General features: G+C 44.6%; 1 protein-coding gene across 1 annotated transcript in view; it reads right to left on the bottom strand.

Annotated features, from left to right (window-relative positions):
* The window catches only part of SLC25A24 (solute carrier family 25 member 24), a 28,533-nt gene extending 14,266 nt beyond the window's left edge, over window positions 1–14,267 (bottom strand). Inside the window, exons 1-3 of the mRNA XM_054564703.1 lie at window positions 13,948–14,267; window positions 5,450–5,576; window positions 1,890–1,977 (exon numbers count right to left, since the gene is read on the bottom strand). Of these exons, the coding sequence (XP_054420678.1) occupies window positions 1,890–1,977; window positions 5,450–5,576; window positions 13,948–14,130 (398 nt within the window). The 5' untranslated portion in view covers window positions 14,131–14,267. The remainder of the gene's footprint in view (window positions 1–1,889; window positions 1,978–5,449; window positions 5,577–13,947) is intronic.
* Window positions 14,268–21,678: the final 7,411 nt, after the last annotated feature.

Raw genomic sequence — 21,678 nt, 5'->3', positions numbered from 1 at the left:
TAGAGGCAGAAGGTTAGTGGTTGCCAGGGGTTTGCAGAGGACAAGTAGGGAATGACTGATCATGAGTGCAAGGTTCCTTTTTGGGGTGATGAACATGTTCCAAAATTAGACAGTGGTGATGGTTGTACAAGTCTGTAAATATACTTTAAAAATCACTGAATTGTACACTTTAAAAGAGTGAATTTTATAGTATGTGAATTATGCGTCAATAAAGTTGTCATGTAACATTTATATAAATAATTACATAGCCACTTTTTTTTTTAGTTGAGATCACCTAATGGTGATCATCAACAATTTTTTTTTTATTGCTTTGAGAGAGGGAAACATCGATTTGTTGTTCCACTTATTAATGTATTCACTGGCTGGTTCCTGTGTGTGCCCTAACCAGGGATCAAACACCCAACCTTGGCATCTTGGGACACTGCTCCAACCAACTGAACTACCCAGCCAGGGCCTATAGAGCCACTTATAAATATCCACCCCTCTGTATTACTCATGGTCTAGTCTGGAGCTTGGGCTTGGAATCTGTACTATTCTTAAATCTATCAAAAGGAATACAAGAACGGGATCTGACCTAAGAACCAAAAAAGAAAAAACCCCACACTTTCCTGGAAGGATGTGACTTTAGAAGCAGAACATTACATGCTCCACACATCACACTGTTTATCTCTTTCATGTTTTAGCTTTTGATTTCCTCAGGAAAGCCTTTCTCCTCCAGCGTTAACAAGAGTAACCCCAAGCGCAGCTCTGGGGCCTGGGCATCCTGCTGAGCTGCTACCTATGACACAAATTCCAGACAGACAGGAAGGGGGGAAATGCCCAGCGCAGACTCAAGAGCAGACAAACTCTACAATAAACCCATTGAGAAGTGGCTTTTTATATAATGTTGAAGACCAAAAACATTCACTAAAATATGAATATAATATAACCGCCCTTTCTAGTTTTCTGATGTCATACAAAAATTTAGTCCCTACGGTGTATTTGTAACAAAAGAGTTTTCAAGGCGTTTGGACTTCAGAGATTATTATTCCATCCTGTGAAATAAAACAATCAAGTCTGTAAAGGTCTGACCTATGAAATGGGTGAGCTGACTACCCTGCCAGTGGTGTTCAAATGAGCGCCCCTCTTTCTGGAAGTTTGCATCGGTGCTTCTTTGTTGGTCAGCTGGAAGGACATTAGGCTTTCCCTCTTATCCAGTCACATGGAGGTTAAGCAATGTGACGAATCTACTAGGCTCCTTCCCTTAAAACGAGTCGAATGTCACATTAGGAATCAGAGGGGAAACTGAACACTAACACTCCTGACTTCTCCACAGATTTAACCCCTTCCTGACGTTCCAGCGCCCCTTGAGGGCTTGCAAGGGAGTCCTGTCTGTCTTTCTCTGACATGTGGAATCGAAATAAACAAAACACAACAAAACAGATTCACAGAAACAGAGACCAGAACGATGGTCACCAGAAGGGAGCGGGTGGAGGATGTGTGAAAAGATGAAGGGGACTAGAGTCAATAATATTGTGAAGAGTCTGCATGCTGACAGATAATGACCAGAATTAGTGAGCTGGTCATATTGTGAGGTACGAAGCAGTTGAATCCCTAAAATGTGTACCTGAAACTAAAATAAGATTGTATTCCAGCTGTACTTAAATAAAATAATACATTTTAAAGTTAAAGAAGAAAGAGTCCTGTGTGAGCCCACACTGCCCGCTTTAGAGGCAGACGTGCCTACCAAATGGAAAGGGAGAAAAAGGGAAGCGCGAGATTGAGCGTGCGCAGTGAGGAATGGTGAGGTGCAAGGACTCGCTCTGAGCACACTGACAAACGTGGCTGTCTAATGCAGGGCGTGAGAACGAAAGTCTGAAAATGAACTGTCCATCAACTGAAGAGCTTACCTTTGAAGAATCCGCTCTGCTTGTTGTTCAGAAATAGTTAGACCTAGTATCTGGAGAGACTGAACAATTTCGGAGGCCTCAATTTTTCCTTTAAAAAAGGGAAAAGAGCATAAACTCAGACTCAGAACGATAAAGACCTTAGAAATCATGAGTTTCAAATCCCTCAGTTTACCAGGGTAAGCCTGGACCTGATGAAGGTCAAAGTATAAATTTAGGGGAGTATTAGATTTGCCTGAGTACCTCTTAAAACACCAACTCAAAATTTAACAAACACATTAAACAAGTACACACACATTATTTCAACCCAGAAATAATAACAGCCTTGTCAGGAAATAATGGCATTCCATCTGAAGAAGAAGAGACTGAGCGCTTTGGTGGCCTTACCAAGAAACAACATTAAGAAGCAGGAGAACTGAGATTCAAATCAAGATAGCTGAACTTGGAGCCAGGTGGCTGCTGGGGCTCTCAGGGAAAGCACTTCGTGGAGTGCGTGGGTATCTCACCGACCATTCAGGTGCTGTGAGCCTGACACTATCACAAAATAATGTTGGGGGAAAGATGCTTGGACTGCGAGGTAAATTCAATTAAGCTAGGATTTACTGATTTTAAAAGTATGTATTGTTCTACATTTTAATGAATGACTAGGCATTTATGATGCATAAAGATTTATTGCACCCGGTTAATAAGAAATAGACAATGGCTAAATGAATCCAAAGAGAAATCTGGCAGTAAAAATTAAAGACAGCAGGGGTAATAGGACGATGAAAGCTGAAGAATTATCATTATTAGAGAAATTAGAGCATGTTTGTACACAGCAGAAGAATCAGAAGAGAAAATGTAGGCAACAAAGGTGAGTAATACCGCATTTCCTGCAAGCAGCTCCCAGACTCCCGAGGACCCAAAGACCGACAGGCATGGGATATGATGATACAAAACAGAGTAAGAGAGGACCTGACGCCAAACCAGTAGTGGTGGCAGAGTCCTCCAAGAAAAGAGGAAGACGAAAAGGACTGCTGGTAGTGAAAAAATGGTTTCATTTAAGGAAAGGACTTCGAAGAACTGGCGGCATTTGGAGTGAATTCTCTTGTGGAGAGCAAAGGAACAGCGTGAGGGTCTGGACAATATATGGATAGTTAGAGGCCTCCATCTCTTACCAATGAAATTCCCTAAATAACATTCTGAATATCATTCTTAAAGAGATACAACTGAGCCCCATTATTCGCAGTAGTTGTTACCTTTTGCAAGGTCACTGTTAACCTGAATTAGTAAGTACTGCACCATTGTTCCTACAGGAAGTAAGGGGCTAGGTTCCTATGAGCCTCTAGTCACATTTTCATCAACCAATCAATACACGCCCTTGTTTTATGTGTGTTTCTGTTTAAAGACACCTTATTTAATATATATTACGGATTCGTTGACATTGAACTCACAGTCAACAGTACTCTGCTGCCTGAATGCAGCTTACCTAACACATGGATTTATTTCCAAGGGCACATCAGGGTCTTCTTGCATTTAGCAATGCTAGGCAGCACAATGCTTGGGGGCGATTTTAAATAGCAAAATCACCAACCATAAGCACAAAAATGCATAAAACATGGCACTAAAGAAGGACATCTAAAAGTGTTCTATTTCGAAGATGAAAGCTAAAACAAGAAAGCAGAGCATCACTTTGTTCTATCTCCGCTACAAATGTGCATGTCAAGCAACTAAAATGTCTCACTGCTCTGTACATGACTACAAGTGACCGTGAAAGTGCCACAAGTACTGATCTGAGGGGAATTTTAGCAATTCCTCAGGGTCTGTGAGGCCAATTCTCAAACACAAAGCCCACAAATAATGAGGATAGAGTGTATATGCTTTGTTTTAAGGAAGTCTGATGAACAAAATTATTCATCTATAGTGAGAAATTGCTTTAAAATATACAAGCAAGACAAATTAAGGAGAGGTTGTTCTACTGCAAATGTATCATAAAATTTCATCTTTGTTTATTTCCTCTGAAATGGACAGCCAGCGTGTGCACAGCTGAGTGCGGGAATGACTGACCTCTGCTTAGCGGGCAGAAAGCACCGCCTCCCGTCCACTGCCTGCACTGCACTGCACTGCCCCCACAGTCCGACCTCTGCCACTGAACCGGACAGGTCCGGGGCAGGGTGAAAGTTTACTGGGAAGCAGTAAAGTTGATTGTAAGAACTGAATTTTGCTAGAAGACCAGACTACGGCTAGACTTGGGGGCATATAATACGAGGTTTATGGGAGGTAGCACATGGTCCCATAGCATGACTTGCCACCACAAACACAGCTCTTGCAGGCTGAGTCACAGACTAGAACGGTCTTCAGAACCATTCGAAGCATTTAGTTGCTTGTTTGTTTGCAGTAACCTGCCTTGAATCTAATAGAATATGATGCTTCGTGTATTCCAGGGGCCAGTAAACTATAACCCTCTGGCCAGATAAAGCCTGTGGCTTGCTTCTGTAAACCAAGCCTCACTGGAACACAGCCACGCCCTTCATTACATACTGTCTAAGGACGTGTCTACTGTGACGGCAGAGCTGAACCGTTGCAACTAGGACCGCATGGCCCACAAAGCTCAAGCGGTTAGTACCTGGCCTTTTACAAAAAACGTTTGCCGACCCTGATGGGAACCATAGTTTCTCTCAATCTGTTTGTTTAATGTTTTAAATAGTAAGTCTGTGAATGAAATGGTCTGGACTGCTAGTATTTAGGGAACGGTTGGAGGCTGCATTCTAATTTTTTAAAATAAATTCTCTCTTCCTATCAGGTTGCCTCTGGTGATATGGGTTTCATGACTCTTCCGTTTCTCCTACTGTGTTTTTTTTTTCTAATTTTTATTTATTGATTTCAGAGAGAGGTAAGGGGGGGAGAGAGGAAGAGGAACACAGACTTGTTGTCCCACTCAGCTGTGCACTCACTGGTTGATTCTTGCATGTGCACTGGCCGGAGATTGAACCCACAATGTTGGCGTGTCAGGGTGACGCGCTAACCAACTGAGCTCTGACCAGGGCCTACGGTGGCTCTTGCTTTTTGTTCTACACAAATAAGACTCTAACTCCAAGCTATTAATCTAAAGTTAGGAACCATAAGTCCAGTCAGAAGATACATATTTAAATATCTATTTAAATATGCTCTTTTTTTTAAATTTTCAGGATCTGCTCTAAAGTAATTCTTTCAGAAAAACTACCAAATGTAAGATAATTTACAAGTGTTGCCTAAAATTTAGATTATGTAATATTTATGCCTAAATATGAAAGAAATATAAATCTCTTGTCCAGAGAACAAAGAAACATAATTCTTTTCAACTCATAGCTTTAAGTCAAATCAGCCAATTGTTCTATAGTTAACATTTTACAAACAGTCCTAACTCAGTTTTTTAATCAACTGGACAAAAAAAAATAAGCTTTCTTTACTAAAAACATAAATTCTATATAAAAATCACATTTCTAAGAAAAACAAATATTAACACTTGTGATAATTACCATCTAAAAAAAGAAAGACTAAATATACATTGTTTTAGACTCTTGGAAGTATAAGTGCTCTCTCACCATCATTATTTTTGTCTAAACTTTTAAATGCCAATTTCATTTTTTTCTCATGGTCTTTAAGGTACTTCGTAAATTCTTCAAAATCCAGCTTTCCATCTCTGTTGGTATCACCAGTAGTAAAAATTTTCTACAAAAAAACCATAAACAAAAAAAAGTATATTAATATGGGTTAAAACACTAAATTATTTGTTCATATACTTCAAGTAGATTGGTTGTTTTCCTGTAAGACGTGTACTCCACAAATCCCAAGATAGAAGACAATATGGGATTTAAGTATCTATAATAGTATTTTTTTCCTTGGATTTCCAAAATTAAATAATCTCTTTCTAAAGATAACGCTTATAAAAAGCTGTCCTATCCAATGATCTCTATTAGCAGAAATCATTGCTTTTGAGAAAAAAATAAAAATCATGGTATTTGATATTACACAGAAGCCCTTTCCACTGTCCTCCAAAGTACACACCTTCTGCCTCCAACCACCCCCTCGAAGCTCACAAATTCTGCTGGCTTCACGGCCATGCTCTTCTGGGAAAAAATGCCTCCGTGCAGCCAGGTGGTGCAATGGTCAGGCCTCTGAGCTCTGGACTCAGAGAGAAAAGGTCTGAAACTTGTGAGGTGCGACCAAAGATGAGAGGGAAACGTCTGGAAATCAATGAAGAGTTAAAGTAAAGAGTAAAAAAGTAAACGAGAGGATGATCAATACCAAAAGGTGGCTCTTTGGGGGAAAAAAAAAAAAAAGGAACAGTAGAACTGGTATACCCCTGACATTTGGCAAATAACCAGCATCAGAAAGTAACAATGAAAATCACTAGGGAGACATTAAAGATACTATGAACAACTTTATATCATAGAGTATGAAAATCAAGATAAAGTAGACAAATTCCTACAGAAAGAGAATTTATCAAGAATCACTGGAAAATCTAAGTAGCCCTGTAAGTTTTAAAGAAATTTAATGTAATTTTAAAACATTCTCACCAAAGAAAAATTTAAGCAAGGTCATTAGTGAGATAGATGCAAAAATCCTAAATCAAATGTTAGGAAATCAAATAAAATCTAACAAGACAGAAAATGGATAGCATTATATACAAAATAGATATTATATATAAAATGTATAATACTATATATAATATGTGATACAACAATATATAAAATGGATAACAGTATAAAAATGGAATATATATGTGATGAATGTATTCCATTAATGCCTGGGTTAGGTTATAAGTAACTTTTTTTAAAGAAAAAAACCTTGTAATTTAACACATTAATAAAATAAAAGAGAAAAGTCATATGATCATCTCAATAAACACAGAAAAGTAGTTGATGGACTCAACATCATTCATGATTAAAAACTCCCAGCAGCCTAGGAACAGAGTGGTGCTTCCATAACCCAATACAGGGTGTCTACAAAGAATTCTAGCCTTTTTTGTTAAACAAATGTGAGCAAGAATCTCTCATCTGCAACCTAAATAGCCGTGATTCAAATATGATCAATTATTACTTAACAGTTTTAAAAACAAATACATTGGTACTGTCACTGAAAAAGAATTATTGCTGAAGTTAATTCCTCTTACAAATTAGATTGCGGATGGTTTTCATCCGGAAATTACTCCCTGATTACCCAGCACATACTGAAAACTTCATAGTCCAAGAAAAAATGCCACAGCGTTCTGGGGCGTGCCTTTTAAATACTGAAGTTTCACCTAAGAAATTTGCATTTTGGTCACTAGAACTATCAGTGCACAACAACGATTTTGAAAGTTACAAGTTAAAGGGCACCCCTGCAGCGAGGAGGAGACCTTGTTGGCCTAGATGCACACCTAGGCTGCTAACCCCAGGCGTGGACACAGAACAAGACGCTCCCCACACAAGGGCGCCGCCAACATGCCGAGAGCAACTTGAATTTGGAAGTTTGTTTGTTTTTGTTCTTGTTTTTTTTAATCAGAGGGGAAACTGAAAAAAAAAATGTTTGAGAACAGTGTTAGGTGCGTGGAGTTATTCTGCATCCGGCAACGCAGAGAAGGGGTCTGAGGCCTGCAGGCGGCCGGGGAAGCTCGGGGCGGTGAGTTGGGCTTCACGCCTCCCTGGCCCCAGCAGCCCTCTGACCACGGCCCCCGCGGAGGCCCACCTCCCCTTTCTCCTGGGAGGAAACGACGCCTATGTCCTGCAGGCCTTCCTGAAGCTCAAGGACGTCCAGGGTCCCGTCGTTGTCATGATCCAGGTGCCAAAAGATTTCTTGGTAGAGGGAGTCCATCAGGGACGTCTGCGGCACGGGTGGTCCAGACTGTGGCCCCGAGCCTCCCAGAGGTGGAAGTGACAGGGAGGAGGGGCGTCTGTGCCCACCACACCCCCACGCGTCCAGCTGGCCGAGACCTAAGACAGCAGCATCCTCGGAGGCACCGAAGACAGGCCCGCCCGCCAGACAACGCGCAGGAAGGGGAGGGCGCATCACATCGCAACGGCTCCCGGCAGAGGCGCGCGGGGCTCCTGGGGCCTGGCGGGGCGTCGCTGGGGGCGCGGCGCCCGGAGCGGGTGGCCTTGGTGTTCCAGGTGCGCTCCCAGCGCAGCCGGGCAGACGCCCTGGCTTCCACCCACTGCGGGGGAAGCCTGTGGGGACCAGTCGCGCGCCCTTTTCCCCAGGGTTTCCGGAGCGGCCTGTGCATGGGGCAGGCTCGAAAGGCAGGGAGGGCTTCTTTTGAGAGAGAAGTGGGGAGAGGGCTGCTGGGACCTGGATGTGGGCCCAGTGACTGGTGGCGAGGTCCCAGGGTTTTATCAAGTGCTTTGTCACGCCTTCCTAAAAGTCTTCGCAGATGTAGAAGTGTCGTTCCACAACAAAACCCCGCTTTCATGTCATTTATTTTTCTAAATATGGAGAACTCCTTAAAAAGTGGAATATTAAAATTCATGCAAAGCACAAGAACACACAACCACTGCTGGTGGGAATGCAAAATGGTGCAGCCAGTTTGGAAGGCACTTGCGGGGGGCGGGGGGGGGGGGGGAGAAAAAAAAGGAAGGCATTTTGGCAGTTTCCTGTAAAACTAAACACACACTTACAGTACAGTCCATCAATCACCGTGCTTCGTATCTACCCCCAGGAGTGGAAACTTCTGTAACTTATGTCTACACAAAACACGCACACAAATGCTTATAGCAGCTTTACTCATAATGGCCAAAGCTTGGAAGCAACCAAGATGTCCTTCAGTAAGTGATGGCTCATACACTGGGGTCTACAGGTGATGGAATATTATTCAGCGGTAAAAAGAAATGAACTATCAAACCATTAAAAAAGAAAGAAAAAGATGTGTAAGAAACTTAAGTGCATTTTACTAAGCGGAAGAAGCCAACCTAAAAAGGCTACATACTGGATGATTCCAGCTATCAGACATTCTGGAAAAGGCAAAACTACGAAGACAGAGAAAAGATTGGCAGCTGCCAGAGGTTAGGGTTTGGGGCGGGGCGGGGGGGGGGGACACACAGGCAGAGCACAGAGGATTCTTAGGGTAGTGAGACTAGGCTGTGACACTACAATGGTGGACACATGTCATTACACATTTGTCCCACCTCACAGAATGGACAGCCCCAACAGCAAAGCCTAAGGTGAGCTATGGATGTTGGGTGGCAACAATGTGTCCAAGGAGCTTTATCAGTTGCAACAAATGTGCAGCTCCGGTGCCAAATGTTGATAAAGTGGGAGTCTATGTGTGTGTATGGACGGCCGGGGGCATAGGGGAAATACTCTGCTATACTCTCCTTTAATTTTGCTGTGAACCTAAAACTGCTCCAAAAAGTAAGTTATTTTTTAAAAATCCATAAGGAAAATTTAACCAAGCCCTTATCTGTTAGTTCTTGCTCTGTTGACTCATCCTGTCAAGTACTGACAACATAACGAGGACCATTGCATGTTCCTGAAATACCCTCGGGTCTGCATTTTGGAGGAGGTCGAGCCATGGTTAGTCATAAGCACCACTGCGGGCTTTGCAATAAACATGTCCCCCAGCGCTGCTGAGCAGTGGCACATGTCTGATGCTGTTTCACAAGACGTGCCCAGTCACAAATGGATTCTCCCAAAAAAGAGACTTTCACAGTCCACAGGGAATGGTCCTTCCTTGTGCGCTGCAGAGAGTGCAAGGAGTCACAAAGAGTCACAGACGTTAGGCACCCAGCCAGGGCACAAGAGTGTAGGACCAACGAGAAAAGACGGATGTCACAGCCAGGGTAATAAGGACTTCATAGAGCCAAGAAGAGGGAGCAAGACAGGGAGTTGACAGTCTCGCCACCACACATGAGACTCTTCCAGCTCTTCGAGCTGCTTCCCTTCTTGCTCTTGGTATCCCTCGCCTGGGATGCCACGCTTCTCTTAAGAAACTTCCAGAAAAAGCATGTGCCTATGAAAACGTGGCAAACAACTCAGTAATAAAATTGCCTACAGTTTCCCAGGCTAACTTGTTAAATCAGCCATCCCTGAACTTGGGTACTAGAATACCTTCATTCTCTACAGAACCTGGCTCCCTTTCTCCTCCATGTAGTAATGAAAGAGTTGCCACTAAAATGGTGCCAAGATTCGAGAAGGAAGAAAAAATATCTATAAAATTCTACTGGGCAATCTTTGGCAGAGTAGCACCACCTTTTGGGATTCAGTGCACGCAGGAAATCAGAACCCCGGCTGGCTCTGTGCCCGCAACAGGAAGAACGGATGAGCCCAGGCACCAGGAAGTGGAAGCAAGGGTGGTCGCCTGACTCACTCCCAGCGACCCACTGGGAACGTCAGTGCTTCCCGTTCCCACACCTCTGGGCTCCGCGGGGACAGTTTGTGGCCCCCAAACAGGATATGCTCTTGCCCGGGAACCCAGAAAGGGTCCACTGAACTACAAGCTCCAGATGCTGCCTGGACACTTGGAGCTCCTTGTGTCCAGGGACCAAAAGGCAAGAAAAGTCTCCATCTTAGTAGGCAGGTGTAAACTGACCCCGATCGGTAGGAAGTAGGGCTGCTTTTACGCAATGGAGACAGAGAAAAACGCATGCAGCTCAGGGGACCCATGTGCACAATTCTAACGATGACTCGGTGGCATCTGAAGCAATACTGGCCCTAGAAGCTCAGAGCCCTCAGAAATGACAGTTTGCATCACACCACCAGGTAGTCACAAAGATCTGCAGAGATGATAGCTGGGTGTGAGTGGAATTTCAAATAGACAGTCATGAAGGGAAATAGAGTCCCAGGTGTGACCCGCTGATGCCACGGGGACTGTGGTTTGTCCCTCTGAGCTCCCTAAGAGAGAGAGGCTGGGGGCTAGGAGGGAACACGCCCAAACCTATGCAGAGAAGCCAACCTGCCTGGCACAGGGAGCGGTCTGTGCTGGCCAGGCCAGGCTGCCCTTCCGGAGGCCGTGCAGTGGGAGCGAGGTGGCAGGAAGCCTACCCCGGCACACTGGTGGGACCTAGGGCCCGCTGTGGCCCGCACCCCAAGCCCTCGCTCGCCCCGGGCTGCTCCACCCCACGACGAGCCACAGCAGGACACCGGCACCGGGGAAGCCGACGCCAACACGGGGCTCCCCTGCCAGACAGCATTTCCTCGGGGACTCCCCACGAGGCCGGCTGAGGCTTTCTAAGAACCACACTCTGGTCTGAAGTTCTTCCTCAAGCAGCGCTTCCTCCCTGCACGCTTCTCACAGGGACTACATCGGCATTCTGGTGTGAAGACCCCCTCGACTCACTCCTGTTCCCTGTCCCGTGCCCTTCACGGGCATTTCCCCCAATAGCCTCTTGCACACTCGACCCCATCTCTGCCCCCGCCCCTCGGGCGACCAGAGCCGACACTGTGACTACCAGGCGTGCTCCGAGACAAGAGGTGGTGACACAGGGCGTGGGCGCCCGGCAGGCCGAGCGCCCCGAGGGTCGCTTGGGGTGAGGACGACGCTTTGCACAAGGCAGCAGCCCAAATGCTGACGATGCCCTGGTGGCGACCTGGGAAATGACTTGGCGAGGGGGACACCCTGACCAGCACAATGCTTTGGGCATTTGAAAAACAGGAGGGGCTCCGTGCTACCTGGTTGGCCAGGAAGCGGCGTGACAAAAGGCGCGGTTCACCTGGAAGATACAACGATGCTGAATTTGAATAAATCAATAGTGCGGCCTGAAAACATAAAAGGGGAAAACTGACAGAATTAATAAAGGAAAGCTGGCAAATCCAGTCTTAGAGAGCGATTTTGCCACCCCTCTTTCAGAAGTGATTGGTGTAACATTATTAGATAATTTCAAGGCTAATTGTTAACTGACTTCTTATTAGGGGGCAGACATTAATTCATTTATTCTTCACAATAACCCTCTAAGAGAGGCCCTAGTATTAACTCTGTCACAGAGAAGGAACTGAGGCGAGGGAGATTTCTTTTCAATGGCCTGAAATTAACTAGTAAGTACCAGATCTAAGATTTAAACCCAGGCAGTTGGGCTAGATTGTCCCTACTTTCTTACAAGTTTATTTGTGCAGGTAAAAAGATGTTTATCGGGTAAAACTATGGAGGCAAGAAAAAGAGCCGCGGCGCGTGGGAGAGGCAGAGCACAGAGGGTTGTCAGGCGGCGCAGGCGCCGTGGGGAGGGCCCCCAGTGCTATCCCCTGCCAGACCCGGAGGAGCACAGCGCCACGAGTGCACCCGGGATAAACTGTGGCCTTTGAGTGGCTCTGACGTATAAATGAAGGCTCGCCCTTGGTTAAAAAAAAAAAAAAAAAGTGCCATTCTGGTGGGTGATGTTGCCCGTGGGGAGGCTATGCACGTGGAGGGGCAAGAAGTATACAATTAATCTCTGCACCTTCCTCTCAATGTTATTGGAAACCTAAAACTTCTCTAATGAAATAGCCTTTTTTTTACTTAAAAAATGATATTTATCTTATTTTAACCAGCATTTCCAGATACCTTTCAACAGGTGAATTTTGTTTTCTTTTCCTGCATATGCTGGAAATAAAAGCATATTTTATGCATATGTATAAAATATATATATTATAGCGATAAACATGTCATCCTGTTCTATGTGTCTGCATACACGCAGTTTCATGCAACTTATTTCGTATTTGTTCTTATGTAACCTTTGAAAAAATAAAAATGGTTTTTATTCCCTCTCAATCAATCTCGACAGAGGTTTGTCTATTTTACTCATGTTTTCAAAGAACCAACCAAGAAAAGCACATGGTTAAATAATCCATGGGTCAAAGATGGAATCACATTGGAAAAACTAGAAATACCTGCAACTAACAAACATCAAAAACACAAACTTGGAGGGTGCGGCTAACAAAGTAGTTAAAGGGATATTGTAGCTCAAAATTAATGGATTGCGCATTTAACTCAAAAAATTAGAAAAAGAGCAAAGGAGTAAACCCAAAACCTAAGGAAATAAACAGAAATTAAAGGAAGAAAATAAAAAACAAAGACAATAAGCAAAAGGAACCGGGCATGAAATAAGGAATGAAACTGCAAACACGGTCAGAACTTTTTAAAAATCATAAGTCTTAAGAACCTTGGACAAAACGGGCCGTTTCCTAAGAACCGTAACTCACTAAACCGGACTCAAGAAGCAAACAGTCGCCTGAAGAGTCCAGTCCCTACTAGACCCTGAATGAGCAAGTGGCTTAAAACACAAAACTAGAACACAGTCGTTGGCTCCGGCAGCTGAATCACTTTCCTGCTCGGGAGGCGGAGGCCGGAGCGGCCTCCTAGGTCTCCGCGGGTTGGAGAGATCCCAGGCACCTCCCCTGCGAAAGGGGCTGAGTTTCAGCGACACAGTAAAAATGACTCAGAGACCTCAAAATGACTCAGAGACCCGCCAGCCCTCCGGGTCTGATAGACCTCCGGGTCAAGGTCTATCAGCGGAATGTCGCCTCTCCTATCAGGAGGAAGTTGGGGAAAACGTAAGTGGTTTCACAGAGACCTGAAACAGCAGGCAAAGCCAGCTGGTGCGACACAGCAGCTTGGAAGAGTGGCCTCAGTGTGAGCTTTTGAAGGCATTTGGGGCTCACTGAAACCTGAGAGCGAAAAAGTTCAAGTTTGATGAACCGTTTGAATGTCTGCGAAGGCTCGAAGCTATAATAATAATAATAATAATAATAATAATAATAATAATCGTCATCATCATCCTTCTAAATGCTTGCAAATGAGTGCAAAGGCTCGGAGCTAAAAACAAACGAAACCTTGATGAAATGTCTGCAAAGGCGCACAAAGGCAGGTAAAAAGCCCTGGGGTGCATTCAGTCCAAAAGTACCGCGGCCCAGTGGGCGAGTGTTCACCGCACAAATTTTGTCTGGAAAAACCTTCGGAGCCCTTCGGAACGTGTCGCGCCACCGTTTGCGGGGGGCACCAGCCGCGCGCCCCAATCCCGAGCATCGGAACCCGTTCGCCGCCCGGATGCCCCGGCCCCGCCTCCTTCCCGGCCCAGCCGCGAGCGAGCCACCGCCCTGCGAGCTGGCAGTGCCCCGGTGCCAGCAGCCCTGCGTGCCGCGCCCAGCGGCTACCCACCTCCTCGGCGTCCTGGCCCAGGGGGATGCCCAGGTTCCGGAGCCCCTCCTGCAGTTCGCCGATGTCCACCACGCCGTCCCCGTTGCGGTCCAGCTGCTGGAACAGGGTCTGGTATCGCGTCGGCGGCTCGGCGTCCTGGCAGGCCGCCGTGGGCAGCACGAAGCCCCGCAGCCAGCGCAGCATGGTCCCGGAGGCGCGGGGCGGCGCGGCCGAGGGAGTCACCGGGTAGCCTGCGCGACGGCCGCGGGCCTGGCTGCCAGGGCCTGGCGTGTGGTGGACGCAGCGGCGGGGACCCCACCCAAGCCAGGCGGGGCGCGCGCAAGGAGGGGCCGTCGATGTGGGCGGAGCTCGCAAGCGCCCGCCCCCACCAGGGCACGGAGGGCCGGGCCAGGCGCGGCGGGGGCCGGGCAGAAAGGGGCAGGGCGGCGGGTGGGTCTCGGGGAGCCTGTGGGACCCAGAGGGAAGCCGCCGCCGACCCTGTGCCCGCTGTTCAGGGGCGCTGATACGAGGATCAGGCGCCGCAGAAGTCGTGCGCCTCACCGTCAGCTCCTTAAGGGGCTGAGCGGGGCGAGTGCGCAGCTCAGGCTCCCCATCTCCAAGCCCCTTCCCTGCCGGCTGGCGGCCCTGGCGCCCTGCCCAGAGGAGGTTCTCGCGGCCTGAAAACTGGGCCGCGTCGGGCTTTGTCCGGCACCTCTCTGGCTTTTTCCTCTCGCTCCGCAGACACTACATGTCTCTGGGCCTGTTCACAAAAATGCGCACCTGGGCTGGGAATTCTGCCCTAAGACGCCGAGGAATTAAATCTGAAAGCAATTTTTTTTCAAAGCAACACCTAAAAGTAACACAGTACTATGTCAATTATATCTCAATAAAACTGTGCAGGAAAACAGAAAACCAAAAGGGAAAAACTCAGGGGCCTTTTGCAGAAAACAGCAACGTCCATCCAGGTGGGCAGCAATAAAGAGGGTCCCCTTCGTTCTACAGCTTAGTGAGCAGGGTCTGTCCGCCTGCATCCTACCTAAGTAGCTTCTGCCAGCAGCGCTTGCCAGAAAACCACAGGCCCGCCCTCCCAAGGTGGGTGCCGTTAAAAGGCTTGGGGCGCACTGCCGAGGGAAGGCAGACATTCTCGCCATGGAACACGGGATAAGGGAAGCAGCACTGGATTGAGGAAGTACCAAGGTCCTGGCCCCTCAGCTGTGGGGACTCAGGCGGCATACCCTCCCTGAGTAGCCTCTCAGCGGTACAGTGACTATCTCATAACAAGGCTTTATACTGCACGGGAGTGCCCATCAAATGAGGTATCATTAACTGCGATCATTCTGTTCACCCACAGCTGCTCAATAGAAACTATCGTATTTCTAGTCCCCGCAGGAGCTAAAACGATCTACTTGTAAATTAAACTCTCCCACATGGTCTGAGTCACTAAACAAAGCCCAGCTGCTCAAGCCAGATCCAGGGACTCAGCCCTGAATTTACGTCCTCCTTCCCCAATACCATTTTTTATGTTTAAGACACATGTGAATCTAGAGTTTGTAAACTGACAACTGCCTGGTTAGTGAAATCATCTTGAAACCAATTTATTTGCTCATATTACTTCCAATTTCCAGTCTTGCTAAGAATTACCCTCTCCCTTTGGAAAGACCTTCACTTCGTCAATTTTTCTCTTTGTCCTTAAAACACCCTTTTGCCCACACTGTGGGTATTCTGTGCTTGAAGCAAGGCTGCTTGAAATAGTCACCCCAGACTTATTTTATTTTCATTTATTTTTGTAATAATTAGAATAATTGTCAAAATTTTGACTGAGAAAGCATTTCACACAAAAACTTGTACAGGAATGTTTATAGCAGTTTCATTCATAGTGGCCAGAAACAGGTAGAATGTTCCTGAACCAGTGAATGGAAGGGCGACCTGTGTTGTATTCATACAATGGAACACTAGTCGGCAACGAAAGGAGCGAGCCACTGATCCACCCAACAGTACAGTACAGGACGACCTGGAAGAGGACGCTCTATAGGGAGAGCGGTTGTCTGGGGCCGGGGGCGGGGGTGTCGACTACGTAAGAGCATAAGGGAGCTTTTGGGAGTGAGGGACCGGTTCTGCGTTTTGACTGGGGTCCTGGTTACACCGCTGTATGCGTTTATTAAAAGGCATGGGATTGTCCTCTGAAAAAGTCTAATTTTACTCTGGAAATTATGCCTCAATACATCTGACTTTAATTAATATCTGACTTCAATGTGGGTAAAATGGAATAAGAACTCTTAGCTCAAATGATCACTGTGAAAATCGGGAGTTTCTGAAGTTCATAAACTTGGACTCGTTCCACAAGAGTGTGGCTGCAAAGCAGCAGTATCAGGCATGTCGCTTGGGGGCTTGTTGGGAATATAGGTTCTCAGGCCCACCCCAGCCCCTCTAGGAAAGAGTTGTACCCACACAAGAGCCCACGTGACCCTGACGTACCCTCGTATAAAGCAGCACCACTCAGTGTGGTCTGCACACCAGCGTCAGCCGCAAGCAATTCCTGGTTCACAGCAAGGTAAGTCAGGGATTAAGAGGAAGCCTTTAGAAAATGTACAGCAGATTGACAGAGTAATTTTATGTTTGTTGAACCTAATACAAACTCAAGGCTTGTCTTATTTCAATGTTCTAATAACTCAATTTTACTGTATTTTACAAAAGTTTCTGTCCTCGATGGAAAATACTGTTACTGTACAGAAGAACAATATAATTCACAATGCAACTTCCTCCATGAGAGAAGAAAATGTTACACAGACCTTTCAACATCTGTGTGACGGGCGTCTCTGCCCACTTCTGTGTCAGTAATTCCCAAAAACCAGTGGTTCCTGCAGAGAAACCCTGAACTCACACTTCCCTAACCCAATTCATTTCTGTGGTCAGGACAGAAGCCTGGGATTCTATTTTTCCCAATTTCTAGCCTCCTCGAGAACTACCATCTTCTGTGGGCACAACCTGCAAACTTTATCAATTTCATCTATTTTGTCCAAAGGCCTCTTGCAGCACCTACTCTGAATCTCTTGTAGTTACGAGAACATGCTTGAATAATCATTCTAGAGGTTCAGTTTGTCCAGTAAACAAGTTTATCATTGTTATCTACTGGGCCACTTAGTTATTAGGTGGTGCTAGGTAAGACCAAAGCCTCAGCCTGTCCACAAGGACCTGGTCCTACTTCAAAATCCTAGCCGTTGCTGTCTCAAATGCCAGCGATCACAAAGCGGGCTACGTAGGAGAAACTGACCCGCCCTGTGTTGGGCAGCCGCCACCAATAGAAAGAGAACTTCATCATACAATGAAGTTTGCCACCAAAAGAAAGAGAACTTCATCATACAATGAAGTTTGAATTTGAATATCCTTGTAGTCTTTAGGGAGATGATAATCATTTTAAGTTTGACTCATTTATCATATTAAGCTAAGTGGCTATTCTGCCCATATTTTCCAAGTCACTTAGGAGACAGAATTCCAGATAAGAAGGTGAATTCTTTTAGCCTCTCCACTACCTGCAACGCACCCCCCACCACCAAAATTATGAAGACAACTTGCCATCATATAAATATGGCACTTAATTGCCACCATTTCTAAATCATGTAAATACTTTTGATTTCTAAACCATTGTGTCAAATTCAGATGGACTTCAAAACCACATACACTGCAAAGGTGTCCAAACTGCGGCCCAGGATGGCTATGAATGCGGCCCGACACAAAATCATAAATTTACTTAAAACTTTATTTTGCTCATTAGTTTTCATTAGTGTTTGTGCATTTAATGTGTGACCCAAGACAACTCTTCTCCTTCCAGTGTGGCCCAGAGACTCCAAAAGGTGGGAAACACAGCATCACTCTGAAAATAATTATGTAAAAGACTGTGTTAAGACCATCTTTGTTTTTGAAATATTATGTAAAATCTGATCTGAAGACTGACATATTTAAAACAAAAAATGCACATCTATTGAAGAATCAATAATCATGGGAATTGGACCCCTATTCTAGACTCATTTTCGGATGTAAAGCACGCATCTCCTCCCCCACCCTTCCTGAACCGCCCGTTAGAAGCCATCAGGCGGCTCGGCGAGAGCTGCCCAGTGGGCGTCTAAGCTCAAAGAAAGGCGGTGGCTCAGCGGGGCGGCCGCCTAACGGGTGGGAGACTGGCTGCACACAAGGGGCCTGAAAAACAAGCAAATATATCGAGGATAACGAGATCTAGGCTACTTGCTGACAGAGGAATGAGTTACAGATATGCAAAGGGGAAAGACAGCGAGAACCCTAGAGTGTTGGATTTGAATTAGTGGTGTTAGTGAGAATTCAGTTTTAAATATTTTTGTTTAAATATATTTTATATAGAAATACATTTTTCTATATTTTCTATGTTTTCTATATTTAAATATATTTTATATAGAAATACATTTTTCATCCTGGCTGATGTTGCTCAGTGGATTGAGAGCCAGGCTGCGAATCGAAGGGTCGCCGGTTCAATTCCCAGTCAGGGCACATGCCTGGATTGCAGGCCAGGTCCCCAGTGAGGGGTGCATAAGAGGCAATCACACATTGATGTTTCTCTCCCTTTCTCCCTCCCTTCCCCTCTCCCTGAAAATAAATAAAATCTTTTTTAAAAAAAGAAATATATTTTTCTATATTTCTTTATATTTCTATAGCTTATATAGAAATTAAAAAGTAATATAAAGGGGTCTCCATCTTTGTGAAACACACAATTTAGTCAGGGGAGACAGAAAATAATCATACCTCAGGTTCTGTAACTATAGAAGAAATTTGGGACCAAAAAAACCCATAAACCTAAAAATCTACAAAACAATAAAAATTGCTTCTCTAACATTCATTTTTAAAGTTATACTGTGCAGAGAGGAATTTCAAATGCACATTTCTCATTGTAAAGTGTTCATCACTCAGTTTGAAAATGGAAATTTTTTGCCATCTTTTAATTCTTTCATGTCTTTTTGCTACATGTACTCAAAAACTGAATCTTTAACATTAAAGTTTTTTTGCTTATATCTTTATAATGTCTTCAAACTCATGACTGTTTCTTTACATTAATGTGACTGTACTAGTATCTGTGTCATAAGTTTCAAATAGTTTGAGAGCAATTCAATTTACAGAAAGTTCATCTCTTTATCACATTTTCAAAGTGTTCTTCTGAAGGAAAAGCAGCCACATTGGAAAAATGGCCACAGTGTAATGTTGCTAGTAAGCCCCAAGAGGGTGCTGTAACTGAAGGTAAAGAATGGTTTGGGGATTAATAGGAGAACACTGGCAGGAGGTGATCAAAGGAAAGAAGGAAGATACGTGGGTATTTTCTTAGTCATCCATATAGTTATGGGTCCCTAAAATACACTAACAAAAGATACAGAACTAAAATATTATTTAACAACTGGATTATTTTGTTTTAAAAAATCATTCTCTGTCAATATTCATTCACTCTCCACTTCAATAAAACTAAACTAAATCGATGGGAGAAACGTAATATATTTATCTTTAAAAATTATCTTATATGTTGCAAAGGCAATTTATCACAGCAGCACCCTCCCATCAGCAACAAAAGCAACGGTCCCCCTGGCGTCAGGGACTCACCCGCCCCTGTGAGCGATTTCTCAGTGACTCAGTTACCTATTTAACTGAGGCACACATGTAGCTCTGTGCTGCAAAAAGAAAAGGGGGAGGGTGGTTAAAGTGCATTTTGTAACTCTTGAAGCCTTCTTTTGTCAAAATGTACCACTGTTTAAAGTTGTTACAGTATTTCTTCTGTGTTGCTGCTTTTAATTAACCCTCCCTTTTAACATCTATACAACTTCAAATGTCTTCCAGATGCCGACTCCCTGTAAGGTACTGTATTATGCGCGTGTCTACAGTCAATTTACAGTCATATTAAATCCTGATTTTTATACTTTCTATTTTCAAAGAAATTTTTAAGAACCTAAGGAGGCTATGAAGAGATAGTGTTTAGAAAATCCAACTGCCAGGAATCCTTCCCCCGACCCTCTGTCTCTCATCTCTGCTTCCCTGCAGGCTCCTACTTCTCCCACCACGCAGATCTGCTTCGTTCACGTGGTAGGAAACGTGGTTGTGACGGCTCTCAGTTTTATATCTTCCTACCTTGGGCACCAGAGAGAGCCTTTCTTAACGCTCTTTCTGCTGCTAAGTCTCCGAATCCTAATAAAGGGCTCCTTGACTTAGGTTAGGTGCTTGCTGATGGAAAAATTAACAACGTTCTTGGGCCCAAAGCACTCCGTTCCCAGTGAATGAATCCAAGTTAAAGAAAGGGGGGGGGGTATTTTCTGGAAGACAATATAGAGGCACAGATAGATCTTCCTTATTAAATTTAATTGAGTTGCGTTTCAGTGTATCAGATTATATGTAATTTGTCAAATGTTCAAAAGGCAGTTCCACTTAAAAACAAATCAGAAATATAAAAAAAGAACAGCAAAAAAAATACATATTCATTCCCTCCTCCTGAGACTCTTCCTCTCTGACTACAGATCAACTACTTTTGTTAAGAAAAAAAACTGTACAGAGACTGACACCGCTGTGTAGCATAACAGAATAACACCACTTTCCTTAAAGCTCAGTTTATACAAACAGCTATGCTAACTGCTTACAGGAAAATCACACCAATGCCCGTTTTCTCTGCCTTTCCAATGAGAGGTTTGAGAATCCCCTCCCAATGTTAGTGCTCTCAGCCATGCAGAGGTTAACAAGAAACCCAACACTCTCCCCACCACCCTCTGAAGTTTATTATTAATATTACCATCATCAATATTATTTAATTCATGTCATCACAGTTATTACAATTATGAACTGGGCAGCAAAACAACTTATCTAGTGAAAACATTTTTCACACACCCCATGGGAAAGGAAACAATGTCCTCAGCTACTCCTTTAAAAAAAAAGAAAGTGTGCGTTCCATCTTACCTTCAATTTCTTAGGTGAGCCGGGCGAGGGAAGGCATCAGGATTTAAAGCACAGGACTAGCTCAGTCGGTCGTCAGTGAGAGGAATGCCATCTCCTAGAGAGCGACTTGTAAATAATCATTGTGGGACGCATCTTTATAATTAGCTTTAAATTAAAATTCGACTTTAGAATAGTTTTAGATCTACAGGAACTCTGTGATAATAACAGAATTTGCAGTACCCATGCCCACCCCCCCATTAGTACTAACATCGTACATTAGCACGGTACGTTTGTCACAATTAAAGAACCAATATTGATAGTCCTCTTAACGGAAGTCCACACTTTATTCAGTTTCCTGTAGTGTTCGGCCTACTGCCCTTTCTCTTTACCAGGATCCCACCCAAGATGCCACATCACATCTAGTCACTGGGGCTCCTGACCTCCTGTTGGCTTGGCTGTGACGGTTTCTCAGGCTTCCCCCCCTTTTTTTTTTTTTTTTTAATGACCTTGACAGTTTGGAAGGGTACTGACCAAATATTTTCCGAAATGTCTCTCAATCGGTATTCCTTTGATTTTTTTTCATAATTATGGGACTTGGGGGTTCGGAAGGAAGACACAGAGGTAAAGTGCCCTTTTCATCACATGGTATCAATTGGTACAACTTAGTTGATGTCAACTTTGGCTACCAGGCTGAGGCCACGTTTGTCACCTTTGTCCAATGAAGTTATTCTTTTTCCCCGTTTCCATATTGTACCCTTTGGAAGCCACTGAACATAGTCCACACTTACGCGTTTGGAGTCGAGAGAGAAGGATCTGCAACAA

This window comes from Pteronotus mesoamericanus, unplaced genomic scaffold (genome assembly GCF_021234165.1).
Source record: "Pteronotus mesoamericanus isolate MK-2021 breed Mesoamerican mustached bat unplaced genomic scaffold, CSHL_Meso_final scaffold_99, whole genome shotgun sequence".
Classification (NCBI taxonomy): domain Eukaryota; kingdom Metazoa; phylum Chordata; class Mammalia; order Chiroptera; family Mormoopidae; genus Pteronotus; species Pteronotus mesoamericanus.
The sequence above is the reverse complement of the archived record's forward strand: the minus strand, read 5'-3'. Positions and strand labels throughout refer to the sequence as shown.